General features: G+C 54.5%; 1 protein-coding gene across 2 annotated transcripts; it reads left to right on the top strand.

The window, feature by feature from the left end:
• Positions 1-29: 29 nt before the first annotated feature.
• TMEM119 (transmembrane protein 119) lies at positions 30-20,477 on the top strand. Of its 2 annotated transcripts, XM_064272324.1 has the most exons (3): positions 30-3,478; positions 4,197-4,314; positions 18,292-20,477. In XM_064272324.1, exon 3 carries the CDS (start codon positions 18,306-18,308, stop codon positions 19,146-19,148), a length of 843 nt encoding a protein of 280 aa, XP_064128394.1. In that variant the 5' UTR covers positions 30-3,478; positions 4,197-4,314; positions 18,292-18,305; the 3' UTR covers positions 19,149-20,477. The 2 variants fall into 2 exon arrangements, with proteins under 2 accessions (XP_064128394.1, XP_010597222.2); XM_010598920.3 differs by lacking the exons at positions 30-3,478; positions 4,197-4,314 and adding an exon at positions 13,394-13,479.
• Positions 20,478-21,262: the final 785 nt, after the last annotated feature.

Below are 21,262 nucleotides of genomic sequence, written 5' to 3'. Positions count from 1 at the left end.
CAAACTCTCACCCCTGCTGACCTACCCTCCTGGGAGCTGAGGAATGGGATGGCATTGATACTTGGGATGGTGACATGTTCACTCACTCCAGAGTAGACCCTAGCCCCCTCCTTGCAGAGAGCAAGAGGACACGGAGGGATGGCTTGGGGCAAGGAGGTGGCATTGGCTGGAGGCAAGGAGGTGGCATTTATTGAGCACTCATGGCACGTGCAGTCCCATGGGAAACGCTATTTATCAGCATGATCTCATTTAGGCCTCACAACAACCCCATGAGTTGGGTGCCATTATCATCCTATTTTACTGCTGAGGAAACTGGGGCTCAGAGAGCTGAATCACTTGTTCCAGGTCGCACTGCTAAGAAACTAGACTCTGCTGACTTCAGCTCTGCCAGCTGGGAAGGAAGGAGTGTAGACAGGAAGTGGGGAGGGTGGGTACTGTGCGCTACATTTACTCACAGGTCCCTCGTCTCTTACGAGCGGGGGCTGCCACCGCTGCAGGTAGCTCCTCTAGCAGCAGATCTGGGGAGGGGCTCCCCAAACTCCCTGTCCAGACGATGCCCCCATCTGCCACTCAGCTAAGCCCCAGATTGTTCTAAAATGCCCACACTGAGCCAGGTATTGGGCTGGGCCCTGAGATGTCACGAGAGCAAGACAGGCATGTTGACGCCCCTCGGAGACCTCGGTCTAGAGGGAGGCAGAGATGAACTGAAGGTTCACCCAGAAGAGTGTCCAATTACAGCTGGGCCCAGAGCCCCTGTTCTGAGGACACTGAGCATATGTAACAGGACCTGACTTTGTTTGGGGGGCAAAGGTTAGAGCGGATCAGGAGCATGATGTCTGAGACGCGAAGGAGGCAGGGAGCTGGAAGGGAGAGCATGGAGACAGGAGGGTACATTGCTGAAATGGACAAGGCTGGGGTGGCTGGGACAGACAAAACTAGTGAAAACCTGTTGCCATGGGGTTAATTCTGACTCATGGCGACCCTATAGGACAGAGTAGAACTCCCCGTATGGATTTCCAAGGCTGTAAATCTTTACGGAAGCAGACTGCCTCACTTTGCTCCCTTCGAGCAGCTGGTAGGTTCCAACCACTAACCTTTGGGTTAGCAGCCGAGCGCTTAACCACTGTGCCACCAGGGCTCCTTAAAACTAATCACTGGTGATAGAAATCAGATCAGTGCTTACCCTCTGGGGAGGATGACTACGAGGGGCTTGCAGGGACCTTCTGGGGTGATGGGAACATCCTTTTTCTTGATCTGGGTGCTGCTCACACGGGTGTCTACACTGGTCGAAACTCACTGAACTGCCTTTTGAAGATCTGTGTATTTTGTGTGTGTAAAATATACCCCCCAAAAGCAAGCAAATGGACTAGCGGGTGGGTGCTTGAGCCTGCAGGAGCCCGGGCGTCTGCTCAGGTAAAGGAGTGTGAGTAAGAGGAAAGGGGAGGGGCTCCTGCCTGGAGCTCAGGAAGCAGCTGCCAAGGCCAAGGGGCCTCCATTCCCCATCCCTTGCTGGGACTGGCTTTGTGGGAGGCCGGAGGAGGCCTCAGCTGCTGGGGTGTCCCTCCTCCTAGGTCCTCCGTAGGTCCAACCCTTCTGTCCTGCAGTGGCTGCTACCTTGCTCAGAGATTGTCAATGGCTTCCTAGCGCCCAAGTTGAAAAGAAGTTTTCTGCCTCTTCACTCACTCCATGACTCCTGCCCACTTTGCTTTGCTCCCACGGTGCCCCTCGCCTGGAGTGCCCTCTCTATCACCCCTTACACTGCCTCTCTTTTCTTTAGGGCTCAGTGCCCCAGGCCAAGGAGACCTTTTCAAGCTTTGAATCTATCCATCTACTCCTCGGGGCACCTCGTTTGCTCATCCCCTTCCCCACTACTCCCAGGACGACTGTATCTCACCCCATCCTTGTCCCCAGCCCTGGGGACAGAGACCAGGCTGAGCAACAGATACCTCCAGGTTAGCCCTCCTCCACTTGAGGCCTCAGTCTTTCCATCTGTAAACTGGATGCCTCTGCTTGTGTCACCGAGTGGCCACTGTTTCCTCGCCTGTCCCTCCCACTCAGGTGAGAGCCATACAAGGCAGGGACAGCGGCTTGAGGATTTTTGATTCCCCAGAAGGCTAAGGAAGGAGACAGAGGTCAGTCTGATGCCTGGTTCTGTCTTAGCCATGTGTCCCGTTGACCCTCACAGTTCTCATCTCTAAAATGGTATTAAAAATAACAACAGTAGCAGTAGCAGCAGCTTGCTGGTATGTGCTGATCACAGGACCACTCTCTGGTAAGCACGTTGATTGTATTTTCTCATTTAATCCTCACCCTGTGAGACAGGTCCTATTTTAACCCCATTTTACAGATGAGGAAACTGAGGCTCAGAGAGGTTCTGGGATTTGCCTAAACTAAGGTCACTTAGCTTGTAAATTACAGTTTGGGGATTAAATTTTTAAGAAGCCTAAAGCAGACTTTCCGGGGCCACCAGGCTCCTTGAGGGGAAGCCGGGAACTCCCCCAAATCCCTGAGGCTTAAAGTTGGGCCCTTGATCTGACTTCCCATCAGCTGCATAGCAGTGTTCTCCCCAAGCTTCCTCTGTGCCCACGCCATCCTTAATTGGAGGGCGGGAGGCTCTGGGAGGCCCCTCTGGGCACTGTCCTGCCTTGTGCCCACACTGCTGCCAGGGGCCAGAGAGGAGGAATTTCTGCGGGCACAGAGCAGGTAACTGGGGAATGTTTGTGGAATACTCCAGCAATGAGGAAACAGGTAAGGAAAGTCAGGCACTCCCCACTGTATGAAGTTGTTGGTGTGTGCTGTTGACTCGATTCCAACTCGTAGTAACCCTATAGGATAGAGTAGAACCGCCCCACAGGGCTACCTAGGTTATAATATTTACAGAAACAGATCACCAAGTCTTTTCTCCCTCAGAGCCACTGAGTGAGTTCACATGGCCGACCTTTCACTTAGCAGCAGAGCGCATAACCATTAGAATATTATCCAGCAATTAAAACGATGTTTTTGAAGATAACATAGAAAAATGCCCATGATGTGATGTGAAACGAATTCCTGAGTCTCAGTGTCCTCATCTCTGAAATGAGGATAACAATGATACCAGCTCCTGGAGGTGTTGACAGTGGAGTAACGAGAGGGGTGCAGGGAGTGCAGACCACACTGGTGACACTCAGAGGGGGCGACAGTGTCAGAGGAGGTGACACTGCCGGGGGGGTGATACTGTCAGGGGAGTGATATTGAGTTGGAATCGACTCGACGGCAACAGGTTTGGTTTTTTTTGATTAGGAATATCAGATGTAGAAAAAAATACTAAAAGGAAATGCACCAAACCGGTAAGAGAGGTTAGCCATGGAGTGTAGGATTATGGGTGAGACTTATTTGCTTCTTTGGACTTTTCTGTGTTTTCCTAAAATTTCCTCAGTTAAAAGAAGAAAACCATAATGGCTATGTCATTTGGGAGTGAGTTCTAGACTTTCCTCAACTGGTGAGTAAAATCACTGTCCTCTAGCTCTTACTACCCAAACCGGAAGACCCTGAGGCAGTGGGTCTCAGCTGGGGCTGATTTTGTCCCCCAGGGGCCATTTGGCAAGGTCTGGAAACAGTCGGAATGGACTCAGCAGCAACGTGTCAATGGGTTCGGAAACATTTTTGAGCGTCACAGTTGGGGAGATGCCACTGGTATTTAGTGGGTAGAAGCCAGCAATGCTGCTCAACATCCTACAGTGCGAGGACAGCCCTCTGCAACAGAGAAGTGGTTGTTGTCAGCTGCTGTTGAGACCCCAACTCGTGGCGATCCCACGCACAACGGGACAAAACGCTGCCTGGTCCTGCACCATCCCCCTGATCAGTTGTGGCTTGGACCCTTGTCATAGGGTTTTCATTGACTGAGTTTTGGAAGTAGATCACCAGGCCTTTCCTCCTTGTCCATCTTAGTCTGGAAGTTCTGATGAAACCCGTTCAACATCATAGCAACACACAAGCCTCAGCTGGCAGATGGGTGGTGGCTGTTCATGAGGGGCATCGGTTGGGAATAGAACCCAAGCCTCCCACATGGAAGGCAAGAATTCTACCCGAACCACCAATGCCTCACGACAATGAAGTAGCTCACCCCAAATACCAATAGTGTCGCTTCCTCAGAGACACCTCCCCTGCCTCCCTGCCCTCTGTTATTCTCTAGAACACCCCCCTTTGTTTTCTTCAAGGTGCTGACCAGTCTGCGGAGACATTGTTCTTATCTTGATTTGCACTGCTTCACAGGATGGGGGCTCTGTCCCTCAAGTTCACGCTTGTTCCTGGTCCCAGCACCATTCCTGGCGCACAGTGAGTTCAGGAAACGTTTACCGAATGACGAGGGAGGCTTTGCAAAGAGGATGAGGACCAAAGCAAGGGACTGAAGATGTGAATATCAGGGGCACTGAGGCCTCAGCAGAGGCCCTGGGAGGCCACGGGTTAAGGCTTTGGAGTCAGGTGAGCCTGGGTTCTAATCCAGGCTCCACCACTTATTAGCTGCAGGTCCTAGGGCCCCCAGCTTTCTCACTGTGTTGGGAGGAAAAGATTCATTCCCATTCCAAGGGCTGTGGGAGGCTGATGTGAGGGCATGCAGTAGGTGCCCAGCTCGTGCCCGTCCTGGGAGGTAGTGCCTGGCTGCCAGGCAGATGTGGACCATCCAAGCCTGGAGCCCCATCCCAGCTGCCCCACAACCCCCAGCCCTGTGGTTTGGGGCACAAGATCCCATCCCGCCCTGCTGAACTCTCTGTCTTTTGGCCTAAAATTAGCTTACAAATTCCTTAGCTGCCTGGCTGGTGCTTCCAACTGACAATGCGAACCAGATGTTTCCAGCTGTCGGGGGCCCATCCCCCCACCAGTGCCGAGTGTCCCGGCCTGCCTAGGGGAGGGGGAGGGTCAGACTGGTGGAGGGGACAAATCCCTGCACGCACTCAAGAGCCCGGACTGGGTGTCAGGTTCGAGGGGAGAGGCCAGCCCCAGGTCTGGGCTTGTATATCTTCAAGGATTTGGGAAGCATCCCTCCAAATATTTGGGGGCGCCCCTCCAAAGACTTGGAGGCATCCCTCCAAGTATTGGGGGTGCTCCTCCAAGGATTCAGAGGAACCCCTCCAAGTATTTGGGGGTACCCTTTCAAGGATTCAGGGGCACCCCTCCAAGGATTTGGGGGCATCCCTTCAAGGATTTGGGGGCAACCCTCCAAGGATTCAGGGGAACCCCTTCAAGGATTTGAAGCACCACCCCTCCAAGGATTCAGTGGGCCCCCTCCAAGGATCTGCCATTCTGCCCACCAGCCTAGGTGGGGGCTAGGGTACCCAGTTGCTTTGTCCCTTTTCATCCAGTAGCCTTGTTGAGCACCTGCCACCGCCAGTCCTCCAGGTCAGCTGCTGCGAGGGCCAGTCTCAGTCCCAGGAGCCCCTATCTTGCTGCTGTTCAACATATCTATTACGTGTGAGGTGCCAAGGGCTCACTGCATTCTCACAAGAACTCAGAGAAGTGGGGTCTATCACTCCCCCATTTTACAGATGAGGAAACTGAGTTCCAGAGCCCTTGAGTTACTTAGCCCAAAGTCACCCAGGTTGGAAGAAGCAGAACCGGGAGTTCCTGAAGAGCAGAGGGTCTTGGCTCATCAGGGGTGGGTGTTACTTCCCTGTCACCACCTGGTGGGTGGGTCTTGGGTGGTGTGGAAGGTCGCCTGAGTAAGGCTCTTCCTGGGGCACAGCTGGGCCCAGCTGCAGAAGCCTGACTTATGCAGCTGCTGGGAGGAGGTGGCTCATGTTGGGAGCCCCTGGGCCTCAAATCTCAGCTCCAGCTGGGCCAGAAGCGGGTGGCGGGTGTGGAAAGGGCCAAGATGAGGCTGGGCTGGGTACATGTGTGGCCTTCATGGAGCCCCTCCCCTCTCCAGAGATGGAACCGAGAGCTATCTCTTGGTCAGGGCCCTCCAGAGAAAGGGTGTGTATGTGTGCGTAGGGGGTGTGCTGAGGGGTGCTTGGTGCTAAAGGGGAAAAGGAGCGGTGAGGGTTTTGCACTCACAGGGGAACCACAGTCCACCTTCGGCACTCCTTGTAGAAGCCCAAACCTCTTCAAATGCCTGCAGAGGCCCTGAGTAAGCTAGCCCTGGACCCCACCCCATCTCCTCCAACTTCCCCCTCACTCACTCTGTTCCAGCCACACCAGCCCCTCTTCCACACCTTGAAAATGCCAGGTACTCCCTACCCTTTGCATTTGCCCTTGGTTCCCTCTGCCTGGAGCAGTTTTCCTCCAATGATCTCCCTGACTCTCTCTCGCCTCCTTCAGGTCTTTGCTTGAATGTCACCTCCCAGCGTGGCCTTTCCTGACCATTCTACTGAAGATCAGTCAGGCCCACACTAGGCCCTGTTATCTCCTTCTTCTGCTTGCCTTTTCTCCATACCACGCACCACCATCTAACAGTCCATCTAGGTGTTGCTAAGTTCTCTTTCTGAATTGTTTGTCTCCTCCCACTAGAGTGCAAGCTAGAGGACTTGTTCTCTGCTGCATCCCCAGTGCCTAGACAGGGCCAGGCACACGGTATGTGCTCAGCAAGTATCTGTTTAGAGGAAGAGAGAGAGAAAGAGGGAGGAAGGAAGGGAGAGAGGGAGAGAGGGAGGGAAGGAGGAAGGGAGGAAAGGAGAAAGGAAAGGAGGGAGGTAGGGAAAGAAGGAAGGAAGGAAAGGAGGGAGGGAGAGAGGGAAGGAGGGAGGAAGAAAGGGAGGGAGGGAGGGAGGGAGGGAGGGAGGGAGGAGGGTGGGAAAGAGGGAGGGATAAAGGGAGAGATGGAGAGAGGGAGGGAGAAAGGAAGGGAGGGAGAGAGAGAGGGAAAGGAGGAAGGAAGGAGGGAGGGAGGAAAAGAGGAGGAAGGAAGGAAAGAAGGATAGATTGGTGGGTGGATGGATTAGTGCATAAATGGAAGAGAGGGAAAAAGAGAGGAAGGGAAGGTGGAAGGAAGGGCAGAAAGGAGAGAGGGAAAAAGGGAGGAAGGGAAGGTGGAAGGAAGGGCAGAAAGGGGAGAGGGAAGCTGGGGAGGAAGAAAGGGAGGAGGGCGAGGGAAAGAAGGAAGGAGGAAAGAAGGAGGAAACGGAGGGAGGGGAAGATGGGGAGAAGATCTCAGGGTGCAGCCAGGCCACAGCTTCCTGTAAAGAGAGGCTCCAGAGGGCAGGAAACGTGAGAGGACTTGGCTGTGTGTTTGGATACTTCAGGGCCCTTGAAGGTCAGCTGCAAGTCCTCCCCACTTCTCTCTCACGAAGACCCTTGACTTGCTTGGTCCCCTGCCTGCCTCTCCCCTGCTCAAAGCCAGGCAGGGCCCCCCATTTCCCACGGGGCTGCAAAGGATGTTCCCTACATCACCTCCATTCACCCTCACGACAGGGACTTGGAGGCTCCCGGGGCAGTGCCTGACCGAGGGGCACCGTGAGTAGTGGGCAGAGCAGGAGCCCGAGGCCACGTCTGCCATGGGGCGGCTGCTGTGTTTACATTCCTGCCCCGCCAAGATGGCTTCCATGAGGGCTAATGGCTGCTCCTCAAAGCTGCGTCCTGTCCCGGGAAATGTAAATGTTTACACCAGAGCAAGCAGCTGGCTGGCCACCGGAGGCCACGGGAAGCCAGAAATCCTACCGGCTTGGAGACCCCCCTCCCAGCCCTCAGCCTGTGGGGTGGCCCCCCCAAAAGAGAGGGACACAGCATTCTGTTATTTTTTTAAGAAAAATGTAATTGAGTCATAACCTACGTAAAGTGTGCAAACTTTACGTGGGCAGCTTGATTTTTCCCATATGCACAAGCACAATCCAAATTTCAAAATTACACATTCCCAGTCCCAGAAGGTTCTGGAAGCCTCTTACCAGTCAGTGCCCTGCAAGTACCCTGCCCTTCTGACATCTCACGCCATAGCGTGGTTGTACGCATTCTAGAACTTCCTGTAAATGAAATCATCCCGTGTTTGTCCTTTGGGTCCAGTTCTTTCTCTCAGCACGTCTCTGAGGCTCATCTATGCTGTCGTGTGGATCAGAAGGCTGTTCTTTTTCCTTGCTGAGTAGTATTTCATGGTGTGGACATACCACAGTGTGTCATCCATTGAACAGTATTTCAGTGTATAACAGGCACCCACTACTTCAGGGCTTTGCACTTGCCGTTCCCTGTGGCATGGATGCTCGGGGCGTTTCCAGTTTTTGGCAATTATGAATAAAGCTGCTAGGGGATGGTTTTGTCTTTATATGGTTGTGTGCTTTCATTTCTCTTAGGAAAATAGAAGTGGGGTTGCTGGATCATACAGGAAGCAACTGGCTAAGTTAATAAAAAACTGCCAAACCATTTTCCAAAATGGCTGCACCATTTGTGTCCCCCACCAGCAGCGAGTGAGTGTCCTGGCTGTTTGTTGGGGACGGGAGGCAGGGGGAGGTGGAGCAGTTGTTGAAACGAGTGGAAAATTGACTTAGAATCACAGAATGTCAGAGCTTGAAGGAGACTTCCCTGACCCTTTGAGGCTCAGGTCATACAGCGTGTGAGGGGCAGAGCCAGGAGCTAACGCAAGCCTCCCGATTTCCAACCTCTAACCACTTCCTGGTGAGAACAGATCAGCATCCAGCCTGATTTCCCCAGAGGAGGCCCTAGGGCCAAGCCCTTTCCCACCTCAGGACCTTTGCCTTTGCTGTTTCCTTGGCCCAGGAGATCCTTCCTCCTGCTATTTGCATGGCTGGTTCCTCTTATCCTGCAGGCGTCAGTACAGCCGCCTCTCAGACAGGCTGTTGCTGACCAAAGTTGCTGAAATAGCTGCCCAGGCATCTACCCGCACCCCTACCATCCTCCTCCCCACCTCTTCATCCTTTTTATTTCCTTGAGAGTATTTGACTGTCTTCCCTATTTGTTGGGTTACTTGTTACGCATCTGTTTCCCCTACTTACCTGGGAGCCCTCTGAGGCAGGGGCCTCTTCTGCCTTGTTCTCTGCTGTCCCCCCAGTGCCCACGCAAAGCACATGCCCAGTAAATATTCATTAAATGAACCAATGAACAAACCAATAATGTCAGGGAGTCCCTAGTTAATCCTGTCTTCTCCTTGGGCCTTGGTTTCTCCATTCGTAATATGGAAGGTTTGGACTAGAGTCACCCAGTTAGCCAACAGGCGTATATTGAGCACCTACTGTGTTTCAGGCACTAGTTCTGGGGATAGAGGGACAGAAAAGGTCCTGATTCTGCCCCCAAGGAGCTCACAGTCTAGGCAGACAGACAGATGGACAGATAGATGATAGATAATTAATAGACAGACAGGTAAGTAGGTAGATGGCTGCCATCGAGTCAATTCCAACTCATGACAACCTTATACACAACAGAACAAAATGTTACCTGGTCCTGCATCATTCTCAGGATGGCATGTTTGAGTCCATTGTTGCGGCCACTGTGCCAACCCATCTCACTGAGGGTCTCTCTTGCCCTCGCTGGCCCTCTGCTTCACCAACCCTGACGTCATCCTCCATTGGTTGATCCCTCCTGATGACGTGTCCAAAGAAAGTGAGCCAGACAATGTTCTGTTGTGATCTGTAAGGTTTCCACTGGCTAATTTTGGGGAGAAGATTTCCAGGCCTTTCTTCCTAGTCTGTCCATCATGGGTGATCCTCCTGGTATTTGAAATACCAGTGGTATAGCAACACGAAAGCCGCCACAGTATGACAAACGGACAGACAGGTGGTGGCCACAGTTTAGAGACAGGTAAATAGACAATTATAGCCCAGCATGATCAAAGCTCTAAGAGGGGGGTCTAGAGGGTACAGGCATGGGAAGGAGGCTGTTGATCTTCCTGCCCCCAGGCTGGGAGATCAGGGAGGGCTTTCTGGAGGTGGTGATGACTGAACTACAAAGCATGTAGGAGGTGGCCAGGACAAAGTGAGCATGGGGGACGGTGCTTCAGGAGGAGGAGCAGACAGCCTGAGCAAAAGGTGCCATCATCTTCTGTCTCATTTGTGCCTGTCCTCTGGCACAATTCTTGGCACGCGTAGGTGCATGGTAAATACTTGTGGAATAAACGAACGTATCTCATTTGCAGATGGAGAAACTGAGGCCCAGGGAGATTTCTTAACATACCTAGAGCTCTGGTGTGCCTGGCCAAAGCCGAACTGCCTCCTCTGAGTGCCAGCCGGTAGGGCGCTCCACGGGTGTCCCTCTGAAGGCCAGGCTGAGCCTGTGGTGGGCCACGGCTCCAGGCCTCTCCAGCCACATGAAAGACTGGGGCTATTTTCATCCAGGGGGCAGGCCCCAGTGGTCTTGGGGGCTGTGTAATTAGAAAGGGCACCGGGCCCATGAGAAGCTGGAGCTCAGGGCTGCGGTGGGCAGGAGTGGTGGCCGGTGGCTGGCCCCAGCCTCAAATGGGGAGGAGCCTGGCAGAGACCTTAGGGGGTGGGTTTTCCCATACCATCTCTGCCTCCTTCTCACTGTGGCTGCTCAGCAGGGTGGGGGCCATGGCTGCTAATTGCAAGATGGGTATAGGGTGGGGTCTCTGAGATGCTCCAAGGCTGGCTGAGGGCCTGGCCACTGCTCTTTGCCCCTGAAATTACACGTTGCAAGTGAATGTCCCAGCCTGTTCCATGCCACAGGCCTGGCCTCACCCTTTGGAGCCATGGTGATGGGGGCCATGGGAGCATCCGTGTCTGGCCCCGTGACAGATCCTGGAATGCAGAACGTGGAACACGAGCCTCTTTGGATGGACAGGATGGCTGGAGTGAACTCTTGGAGCAGTGTGAGAGTGGAGGTCAGAGTGGTCGTTCACACAGCCAGCAAGCATTAATGGAGCACCTACTGTGTTCCAGGCACTATACTATGTGCCAGTTACAACAGTACAGAAACCATCAGCTCTTGCACCATATAACAAACTCTATCTACCCCTGGGGCCTTTGCATGTGCTCTTGCTGCTGAAAACCCTCTCTGGTCTTGCCTTCCTAAATACCCCCTCCTCATCTTCATGAGCAGCTCTAATGCCGTCTCCTTACAGAGGCACCCCTGACCCCAGGACCAGGCTAGCCCCCTGGCAAGTGATCCTATGGCCCCATACCACTTCATCCCAACCATTAGTCTGGTTTGCAATTAGATATTCATTTGTTTGTCTACTTACTGCAGGTCTCCTCTCTACTGGGTAAGCTCCCTATCTGCGTATGCTCATCACTATCCAGTTTGCAATTAGATATTCATCTGTTTCTCTACGTACTACGGGTCTCCCCTCTACCCTGTAAGCTCTGTGTCTGTGTGCACCTATCACTGTCTCCCAGGGCCTGACACTGGGCTGGGTGCAAAGTAAGCGCTTGACAACTATTTGCAGAGTGAATGCAATGTAGAATGGTAGGAACATAGAATGGTTGGAACGTTAGTGCGGACAGGCTTCTGGCAAGTGTGTGGTCCAACCTCACATTTAGCTACAGCCCAGGGAGGGGTAGGGCTTTGCTCAGCCACACACAGCTGGCACTTGAGTTGGGACTGGAACTCAGGGCTCCTTTTTTCTCCAATCAGTGACTGACATTGTTGATGTATCCTCAGGTGAGATGCTGGGTTTTAGGGAAGAAAGAGAAAGAGAGGAAAAGAGATGTGACACGGTCTGACAGTCCTTTAATGGGGTCTCTGCTACAAGAAATGGGTCCCTTGAAGGAGTCACAGTCCTGGTGGTTCCATTTCTCAGATGCTGTGACACCGAGGCTGCTGCAGAAGAAAGGGCTTTGACCTCCAACATGCTGTTGGGTCCTGGACAAGTCAAATCATCACGAACCTCAGTTTCTGTACCTGTCATATGGGCTTCAATTATTCATTCGCCTCCGCTCAAGCACGTATGGGGCCTCCTGTGTTTGAGGCTCAGTGCTAGGCTCTATGTTGTTGTCGTTAGTTGCTGTCAAATTGATTCTGACTCATGGCGACCCCATCTGTGCAGAGTAGAACTGCTCCATGGAGTTTTTAGGGCTGTGACTTTTCAGAAGTAGATGGCCAGGGGGCGGATTGTTAAATCAACCTCTCCCCTGCTCTAACCCTGCATTGGCTCCCTACTGCCTCCTGGATGAACGGCGGTCTGAGCCTTAAGCGTGTTCCCTTCTCCAACCCTGGTTACCTGCTCTTCCCCTTTGTCTACTTAATTTAATTATGGAGCCTTGTCTATGTGTGGTGTTCTTCGCAGCCACTATGCCTTTATCCTTGTGGGGTCTTCCACCTGGAATGCCCTTTCCAGCGTCTCCTCTTGTTCAGACCCTGCTTGTTCCTAGGCCATGTCCTCTGCAATGACTTCTCTATTTCCCCCTGAGGGTCGAACTGTCTGTCCTGGGGTTCGTTCATTCTGTTTTACAAAAAAGTAATTTCTCTACGTGCCCTTCTCCCCGGCAGTCTTCAAGCTCCTTGAAGGCTGGGCTGTGTGTGATTTGCCGTGCTAAGCAGGTTTCAGATACTGAAACCTGCTTAGCATGGCACCTGTACACTAGAAGGCTCATCAAGCATTTGCTGAGTGAATGAATGAATGCATGAATTCATGAATACAAGGGGCCACTGACCCACTGGATTCCTCAGGTCAGCCAGAGGTCCTGGTCCCAGGGCCCACAACTGACTCACCTCAAGACCCTGGTTGAACCACTTGGATTCACCTTGCCTTGCCTTCCCCATCTGTGAAATGGGACCACAGCTTCTGCTCAAGCAACTCCATCAGGGGCATTGTGAGGCCACAGATCCCAGAATATCCAAATCCAAGGGAGCCAGAAAGATCCCCCCCCATGCCCACAAATGGGGAAACTGAGGCCTGGAGAAGGGAAGGGCCCGACCAGGTACGGAGCAGTTGCCAGAGCTCTGCTCCCTGCCTGGGGCCTGGGCCCTTCCTCAGGCCTCCTCTCCTGCTCTCCCTTAAACACACTGGCTCCCACACTGCACCCCTGAGCCTTGGAAATCCTGAGTCACAGCTGGAACCAAGGGCCTGGAATTTTCCTTCTTGCTTCCAGGAGGCTCTGAACCTCCCGGACCTGGGGAGGGGGGCCTTTGGAGTAGGGGGTGGGTGAGGGGCAGGACCCCAGGCTCAGCCAGGGGTTTGCTGTTCTGGGGCAGCTGTGCTGCAGGACAGCCCTGTCTGTCTGTCCGTCTGCCCCAGCCTGCCCTGGGGACCCAGGGCCAGAGATGAAGTACTGCATCTGTTGTTCCCCGGGGAGGGGGCATGGAGGGGGCTCCTGTGTGAGCGAGGGTGAGCTCCAGGGTGGGATTGAGTGCGGCCCTGCCCCCTCCCTATGTCCCCACCCCAAACTCTCTTAATGAAATCAAGCTGGCCCAGGCAGCAGGCAGGGGTGGGAGGAGGGAGCAGGGGGCGGGGGGAGGGAGGAGGGCTGGGAGGAGGGAGGAGGGCCGGGAGGAGGGAGGCGGCAGGCGCCAGCCCAGAGCAGCAGCCGCTGGGCACCGACAACTCTGCAGGGCCGGGCGCCCCAGCTTGCTCCACCTGCGGGAGCCCCCAGCCTATGCGCGGAGGAGCTGGTAAGTCCCAGTCCCAGGTCTGCTGGGGCCTAGGGCCCCCTATCCTGAGAGCTTGGGGTGTCTAGGAGTTTAGAGACTAGGAGTAGTGTGAGCGAGCGCTTCCAGGGGCCTCTCTAAGTAGGTGTGAGTTATGCATGTGGGTAAGGTACTCTGTAAGTGTGTTGCGTGTATGTGTGTGTGTCCATGGGTCCTGCGTGTGTTGTGTGTGACGCGGTTGCTGCCTTGGTGTCGTGGCTGTGTTGTTCTCTGAAAGTGTGCGTGGTATTGCCCCGTCGATGGTCTGAGCTGCGTGTCAGCCGGTTGTGTACACGCACGGCTCACTGAGAGTCAGTGCTTGCGTGTCCATGTGTATTTCTGTGCATCCGTGCTGGCCGGCTGTGTGAGCTCTCCAGTGTCTGGGTGTTGTAGCTCAGTCCGTGCGCCTGTGTGTGTGTGTCTGCTATTGTATGTCTCTGCTGTGTGTGTTGAGAGACAAGTCGGCATGCATGTGTGTTTGTATATTGTGCGTCCATTTTGCTGCTGTGTGTGTATCTGTGCGTATGCGGAAGGTGAGGGTCTGAGCTCTCAGGAGTGCCCCTACCCCACCCCGCCCCCTCTGAGGGGCCCAGGTCCATGTCCTTAGCTGGCCCCAGCATAGTGGGGCAATGGCCCAGCCAGAGTCCCCCCCATCCCGAAAAGCCACTAATTGAAGCCAGGTTCTCGTGGGCCGCCCCTCCCCCTCTGGCCACCAGCCCTGCGGGTGGGGGTGGGGCAGCGACTCTGGCCCCTCAGCCTTAGGTTTAGGGGTGGTCAGAATCAGAATCAACTTGACAGCAGCACGTTAGGTCTTAGGGGTGCATTTGCATTCATCTGCATATTCATGACCACAACCATGAGTGGAACTATCATCTACTATCACCTACGTGTACCAGGCACTGCCATTTCTTCTCCTAACTATACACCCAGGGAGGTGGCTCTTGTCCCCGTTCTACAGATGAGGAAACTGAGGCTCAAAGAGGCAGTGGGACCAGTCCCAGGACAAGTGCTAGGAAGTGACCGCCTGACTCCTGGATACCTGAACTACTGTCTCTTTTCAGGACTCTGGCTGGTGGCCCCTACTTGCTGTGCCACTCTGAGCAGGTCATTCTGTCTCTGGGCCTGAGTTCTTTCTTGAGTAAAATGAGTTTCTGGATCCCTGGAAAAAATTAGGACCTAGGAGGTGGGGCCAACACTGGAGGAATGGGGGGCATCTTCTCCCAGAATGAGGTGAGAGCACCTGGTAGGAAGGTCCTAGTCCAGAATGATCATTCCAGAGCTGTCTGGGCTAGTTCTTCCTTTCTATAGTGGGAAACTGAGGCCCAGAGAGGGCCAGGGTTGTCAGCCACTCAGCTGTCTCCTGGCTGGCCCATCTGCCTCAGGAGGGGCTCTATCCCCGCTCCCCCTTTGCCTCTACCTTTCCCAGAGAGCCAGGAAGGGGTACAGGGCCTTCAGCATCTTGTGAAGTTTTAAAGAGCCAGTGATAATTTGTGTGAGCTTGGGGAGTGGGGCTGGCTTCCTTTATCCTCCTCCCCAAGCCCAAGGCTCCAGGGCCTGTGTGTGTGTGTGGTATGTGTGTGGTGTTATGTGTGTGTGGTGTGGTGTGTGTTAGTGTGTGTATGGTATGGTATATATATGTGTGTGAGTGTGGTGTGTGTGTGTAGTGTTTTGTGTGTGTAGCATGGTACGTGTATGTGTGTGAATGTCTGTGTGTGGTATATGAGTGTGTGATGTGTGTATGGTATTTGTGAGTGTGTGTGTGTGTGTGTGTGTGAGTGTATGTTTCTGGATTCCTCAGTGACCAGAGCTGAGGAGCTTCCCCTCCATGGGATGAGGGTAACAATGAGCCAATGTCCCCACAGGGTGAGGCTCAGGGTGGGAGAAGTTGGCTGGTTCCTAAGCTCTGCAGGGGCTGGAATTCTTCGGTGAGAGCTATCCTGCACCAGGCACTTCCTGAACTTCACCTCATCTGGTCCTAAGGGCTCTGTGAGACAGGACCTGTGGTCATATACCCCTACCTTGCCATCCCAATTTACAGAAGGGAAAAGCAAGTCCAGAGGGTCAGGCTACCGAGCTAGAACGGGAGGGGCCGGGATTCAATCCAGGCCCCACCACCGACTTCCCAGCTGGCATTCTGTGATCTTGCCTTGCTGGCACTGCCCATGGGGAACTTCACAATTTGTCCCACCGGAGGAAAGCATCCTGGGTCATCGCTGGCTTCCTTGGTGAGAAAGTTCAGCTGCTGCTGTTCACTGTCTCTCCTGGCCTTGATCTGAGGGGAAGGGACCGGGGGTGACAGGCAGGACAAAGCTCAAAGTTGTCTGGAGGAAACTTTGCTGACAAGCACCAGAGAGAGGCGGGCTGGAGGCTCCTGAAATTTGTGGAGGACCTCAAACCCCTGCTCCAGCTGACAAGTGATGTCAACCTCATCCCTGGGCCAGCCCTGGCCACCACTAGAATGTGAGTGTGTGTGGTGTGTGTGTGTGTATTATGAGTATAGTGTGTGTGTGGTATGCGTGTATGTGGTGTGTCATGTCTGTGTGGGTGACGGTATATGGTGTGTGAGTATGTGAGTGTATGTATGTGCGGTGTGTTTGTGTGTGTGGTGTGTTCGAGTGAGTGTGAGTGTCCAGTCTCCTGGACTCTTGGAATCAGAGAAAAGCTGAAATCCCTGCTCTGCCATTTATTGTCTGTGTCCTTAGGCAAGTCACTTCCGTTTCTGCACCTCCATTTCTTCATCCGCCAAGTGGAGGCAATAAGAATGCCCATCTCAGGGCTTCATAGGACTGAATTCACAGAAAAGTGCTTAGCTGAATCATCCACGAGGAAAGCACGTAATGACCAAACCTGCTGCCATCAGGTCGATTCCGACTCATAGCGACCCTGTAGGACAGAGTAGAACTGCCCCTAGGGTTTCCAAGGAGCAGCTGGGGGATTGATTCGAACTGCTGACCTCTTGCTCAGCAGCCATAGCTTTTAACCACTGTGCCACCAGGACTTCACATAATGACCAAACCAAAAAAAGCAAACCCACTGCCGTCAACTTGATTCCGACTTATAGCGACCCTACAGGACAGAGTGGAATGCCCCACAGGGTTTCCAAGGAGCACCTGGAGGATCTGAACTGCCGACCTTTTGATTAAGCAGCCCTTAACCACTACATCACCAGGGTTTCCTCACAGAGTGACCAGCGTGGTTAAAATGAGCCCCTATTTGAGCACTTTTGCCTCTTTTTGTGTCCTGGGTTTCTTTCTTGCCATCTTTTCGAGAAAACCATAAAGGCCTTTGGAGCTACTTTGTCTAAATTTACTTCAGTAGAATTAATTTCAATCTGTGACACTTAATTGGTAGGTCTCAGGTCACTTGGAAAAAGCCACTAGATGGCCGAGCCTTGTTCCTACCTCAGCTCACCCGGAAGGTCGGTTCTGCCACCCCCAGTTTACAGGACAGGACCCTAGGCAGGGGAGATGTGACCTGCAGTGGGGGTGTGGGGAGCCCCGGCTCTGCCTCCAGCCCAGGACTTTGCTGTGTGCACCTTGGGCCTGCTCCTTGCCTTCTCTGGGCCTGTCTCCCCATCTGCCGAGAAGGCTTTAGACAAGGCATCTAGCTCCTGGCCACCAGCTGCAAAGGGCCTGGGGCCTCCACTGCCCTGGAGAGGGGTTCCCAGCGGGTAGCTTGGCTACCCCTGATTTTGCTGGGAGAGTTAGTGTTTTAGAAAACCAGGCTCCCCATAAACCTGGGCCATGAGGGACTTATTAATCAGCTAGGCTGTCTGGCCCAGATGGGGTCTGGGGGTTCACGCAGGGAGCAGCCTAGGGGGTAGCTGGCAGGCGGGCTCATCTGGTTCCCATCTAGTGGTGCCGGCAGGGAGAGGGGTCAGGAGGCTTCAGCTTTGTCTTTGCGCCTCAAAGGGGCCAGTGTCCCCCCAGCCTCCAGGCCCTCTGCTTGGAGCCTCTGGCGGCTTCTAACCCTATAAATCTCCTGGGTAAGGAGATAGAGCCAGGAGACCTTTAGCATCTGAGCTGCCCAGATGTGGCAGCATGGAGCCACAGGAGTCCCCCAGCGCATGCAGATGAGGCCCTGAGGGGAATGAGACCACAGAGGGGCTGGGGGCTGCCTGGGAGGGCTCCCCAGAGAAGGGTGCCGCTCAGCTCCTCCAGTCACTCACTCAGTTTCTCTTCTACTCAGCCACTTCTGTCATTTCTCCCTGCATGCCTGGGTCCTCTTCCTTGGCAAGCCATTTAACCCCTCTTTGCCTCACTTTCCTCATCTGGAAAATGGGGATAATAACAGTACCTCGCCCACTGGGAGAGGATCCAATGAGAAAGTCCATGTAAGAAACTTAAAATGGTGCTTGACACGTGGTAGTCAATAAATAACCAACAAGTTGCCGTCAAATTCTGACTCTTGGTGACCCCATGTGTGTCACAGTAGAGCTGTGCTCCATAGAGTTTTCAGTGGCTGATTTTTTGGAAATAAATTGCCAGGACTTTCTTCCAAGGCACCTCTGGGTAGACTCAAACACTCAACCTTTCAGTTAGTAGCCGAGCGTGTTAACCTTTTGCACCATTCAGGGGCTCCAACCTATAAAAAAAAGTTAGTTATTATTATTAATTCAGCCCATCAGTCCAGAAACATTGATAGAGCACCTACTGTATACCAGATGTGGTATAAGACCTGGAGAAGGGAAGTGTTCAACATTCCCTGCTCCTTCTCGGGGCCCAGTGCACCTTGTTTCTGAGTCCTGGGACTCTGGCGTCCCCCCCTTGACTGCTCTCCTGCCTCGTGCCTCCACAGGCCCTGGAGACAGCATGGCTCCTGCAGTGGCCCCCACCCTCATCTATCTGCTGCTGTTCCTGAGGGCTGTGCCCGCGGCGGCCCACTCCATGCCCCGACAGGCCACCTTCCTGGAGGACACAGGTGGTAGCGGGGAGGCCGAGGGCTCGTCAGCCTCCTCCCCGAGCCTTGCACCACCCCGGACGCCAGCCCTCAGCCCCACGTCGGTGGGGCCCCAGCCCACGGAGCTGGCTGGCCCCCCACCACCCACCAACTTCCTAGACGGGATCGTGGACTTCTTCCGCCGGTACGTGATGCTCATCGCCGTGGTGGGCTCGCTGGTGTTCCTGCTCATGTTTATCGTCTGTGCCGCGCTCATCACCCGCCAGAAGCACAAGGCCTCGGCCTACTACCCCTCGTCCTTCCCCAAGAAGAAGTACGTGGACCAGAGTGACCGGGCCGGGGGCCCCAGGGCCTTCAGCGAGGTCCCCGACCGGGCTCCCGATGACCGGCCCGAGGAGGCCCTGGACTCCTCCCAGCAGCTGCAGGCCGACATCCTCGCTGCCACCCAGAACCTCAAGTCTCCCGCCAAGGCCGCCCCGGGCGGTGGGGACGGAGCCAAGATGGTGGAGTGCAAGTCAGAGGAGGAGAAGAAGGGCAGCCAGGAGGCAGACGAGGAGGCCCAGGGATGCGCTGTCCCAGCGGAGAGCCCTGAGGTGCAGGAGGAGCCCTGCTCAGCAGGGGCCCAGGGGCCTCTGGCAGCTGGTGAGGGCCAAGGGGAGCCAGATGCAGCGTCTTCGTTAGCCCAGGAAGCTGGGGGCCCCACTGGTCCCCTTGAAAGCCCCTGTGCTTGCAGCAGTATCACCCCCAGGGTCTAACAGCCTCCCCCCGGGCTGTTGGCCCTGACTGTTGGCCCCTGAGTGGTCACTTCCTTGGGCATGACAAAGCCCTGATGGCTCCCAGACACCCCCTCTTTGGCCATCCCCCCTGCAAACCCCAGAGCTTTCTGTTCTTACAGCTGGCAGAGGGGCTATTCGCCGCCAACCCCAGGAGCCTCCCCAAGTTCCAGAAACATGTGCCTCTGCAGCTCCAAGGGGCTGAGTCCCCAAACACTACTTCTCTGGGGAGATGGGCATTGAACTGTTGGAGTCATGATACAACGGCCCACGGAATCAGCCACGTCAATTGGGAAACAGAAGTCCCAGGTCCAACAGTGCAACATCGCCCCTCTTCCATCAAAGTAGAAGAGAGAAACAGAATAACTAGGCACTTGGGAAGAGGTTGAAGGGGAGACCCTCAAGTCTCCAGGTTGGTCAAGCTCAAGGCAGTCTGGGATGAAGCAATATTCCGGACTGTGCAGTTTCTATTCTTCGTGTTCCCCTCGCAACCCCAAATATTTTGGTGTCGCTCTGCCTCTGTCCAGAGCTACCACAGCAGAAGTGGTCCTGACTGATCTGGGACCTTCTACCAGGGTCCTTATACACGTGATGACAGGCCCAAGATGAGCACTTCCCAAACTTGGTTGCTTGAGGTACCCCAGTGCAGGGTGGGGAAAGGCTTTCAAATGAGTGGAGGAACCACTGCCTCTCTCCCCCGCCCCTTGGGCTCCCCAGGGCTCTGACAAGTCCTGCATTCAGGGCCCCTATTGAATTTGGGTTCGCTTAGCCTTTTCCCAAACTCGTTTTGACCATGGAGGATTTTTTTCTTTTTTTTTTTTTTTAAACAGAAACAGAGGAAAATCCTGCAGAACTTACTTTCGAAAATATTGCCATCATTTTTCCCAAAGATGCCCCCAGTTTCTTGTTGGTCCAGGGATGTGGGGACCTGCTTGCTGCCCAAGCAACCTCTGCCCAGGGGTGAATTGGGGTGAATGAATTGGACCCTTCCTTTCAGATCCTCAAAGCAGCTTAGAAGCTGGGGGAGCCGTGTGAGGGGGCCCCCACTCCAGGGGAAGCCTGAGGAGATAGGGGAGGGGCTCCAATGCCCAGCCTGGATCAGGGTACTCTGGCCCCCTGCCCTTTGCTCTCACACATGGTCTGTCAGCATAGTCCACAGCAGTCTTAGTCCTCGACAGGGAGCCTGAGCTCTGACCTGACTTGGGAGGCCTGGGGGGCTCCCCTGATCCCGCCGTCCGGAGCATTCTCTGCACAGCCCTTGGGGGCTGAGATGTAGCGAACCAGCACAATAAAGCTCTATTCTGGCCTGCATCTCTCTGCTTTTCTGATGGACGAAAGGGTCTGCTGGGGAAGGGGGGGTCCCCTGGGCTGTTCCATGGAAGTGGGTCAGACACACCAGCCAGACCCTAGAGCTGAATGGGCAGATTGGAGTGGGAAATGGTGGAAGAACATATGCCTCCGCTAGGAATGAGGGCAGGAGCATGAGCCCCCATACCTGAGAACTAGCTCTGGACTTGTGGATGCTATGTGGCCCTGGCCAAGTTCTTCTCATCCTCTCTACTTGTGATAGGCTCTCTACTTATTGGCTGTGTGGCCTTGGGGGAGTCACCACCCGTTTCTGTTTCCTGCTGCAGGATGAGCAGCGGAGTGGCTCCCAGGCTGGGCTGCAAGGTGTTTGGGGATGGGAATGGGTCTCCTCCCCTGCCCCACCCCTGGACTCACTTATGCAGTGGTCAATGCCGAGATCACTGCACCTTTGGCGGGATGCTCGGGGCTGGCGGCAGCCCTGGTCCTCTGCCTTTGTCTGTCTCCTCACCCGTCAGGCTCCTCCTTGCCTTTGATGGCAAGTTCTTGCAGCGACTTCTCCCCTCCTCCCTGGGCTCCTGGAGCCGCCAGCTGGGATCCAGATGTGGCTAGGGCTGGGAGCATGTGAGGAATTCCTGGGGCGATGGGGGCAGGGTGGCCGTCCCCCTGCAGCCCCTTGCCTCCACCAACCCCACATCCGTCCTTCCGGAGGGGGCCGGGTTTGGGTTTCACAACACACAATGGCCTCTGTCTGGCTCAGTGGGGAAGGGCCCTCCCTGTTTCCACCCAGC

Source organism: Loxodonta africana, chromosome 19 (genome assembly GCF_030014295.1).
Source record: "Loxodonta africana isolate mLoxAfr1 chromosome 19, mLoxAfr1.hap2, whole genome shotgun sequence".
Classification (NCBI taxonomy): Eukaryota; Metazoa; Chordata; class Mammalia; order Proboscidea; family Elephantidae; genus Loxodonta; species Loxodonta africana.
Note: the sequence above shows the minus strand (reverse complement) of the source record. Positions and strands in the feature narration are given on the sequence as shown.